The 519-nt window shown below is 61.8% G+C and overlaps 1 protein-coding gene across 1 annotated transcript in view; it reads right to left on the bottom strand.

The window, feature by feature from the left end:
- Nucleotides 1-253: 253 nt before the first annotated feature.
- The window catches only part of LOC104494850 (calpain-1 catalytic subunit), a gene marked incomplete at its 5' end in the record, with an annotated part of 9,718 nt that continues 9,452 nt past the window's right edge, over nt 254-519 (bottom strand). Inside the window, one exon of the mRNA XM_010137737.1 lies at nt 254-399. Coding sequence (XP_010136039.1) covers nt 373-399 — 27 coding nt within the window. The remainder of the gene's footprint in view (nt 400-519) is intronic.

Below are 519 nucleotides of genomic sequence, written 5' to 3'. Positions count from 1 at the left end.
CGTCGTGCGGGCCCTGCCTCGCCCGGCTCCACAGCCGGCCCCCAGCCTGCTCCTTCACTCCTGCCAAGCTCGGTGCAGGCATGCACAGGTACCCCATGCTGCTTGCCCTCCTCCTGTTCTGGGGTGGGGACAGAGGAGGTGGGGAGTGGAAAGAAGCACAGTCCAGAAGAGGAGAATGGCAGGCCCTGCATGCCCTGACCCCTGGTCTTCTGGAGAGGGTGGTGTGAGGCTTGCCAGGAGTCAGGGCTGGTGGTCAGTGTGGGGTGGAGCAAGGTGGGAAGAGTATCCTGTGTCCACAGATCCAAGGGGAGGCACTTGGAGGGGGCCTGCCGCGACGGGGTGTCCCAGCCACAGTTGGATCTGTCGTGGCTCCTAGCCGCACATCGTCAGCAGCAGCCACTAGGAAGGAGAGGGAGGAGGGATGAGCAGGGGCTGGTACCTTTTTGACATACCCTCGTGTCAACTTTGACAGCCCTCCAAGAAACACGGATCCTGCAGCAATCCCATTTTCTTGTCTTC

The sequence above is a fragment of the Buceros rhinoceros genome, unplaced genomic scaffold, assembly GCF_000710305.1.
Source record: "Buceros rhinoceros silvestris isolate BGI_N320 unplaced genomic scaffold, ASM71030v1 scaffold28236, whole genome shotgun sequence".
In the NCBI taxonomy this organism is placed as follows: Eukaryota; Metazoa; Chordata; class Aves; order Bucerotiformes; family Bucerotidae; genus Buceros; species Buceros rhinoceros.
Note: the sequence above shows the minus strand (reverse complement) of the source record. Positions and strands in the feature narration are given on the sequence as shown.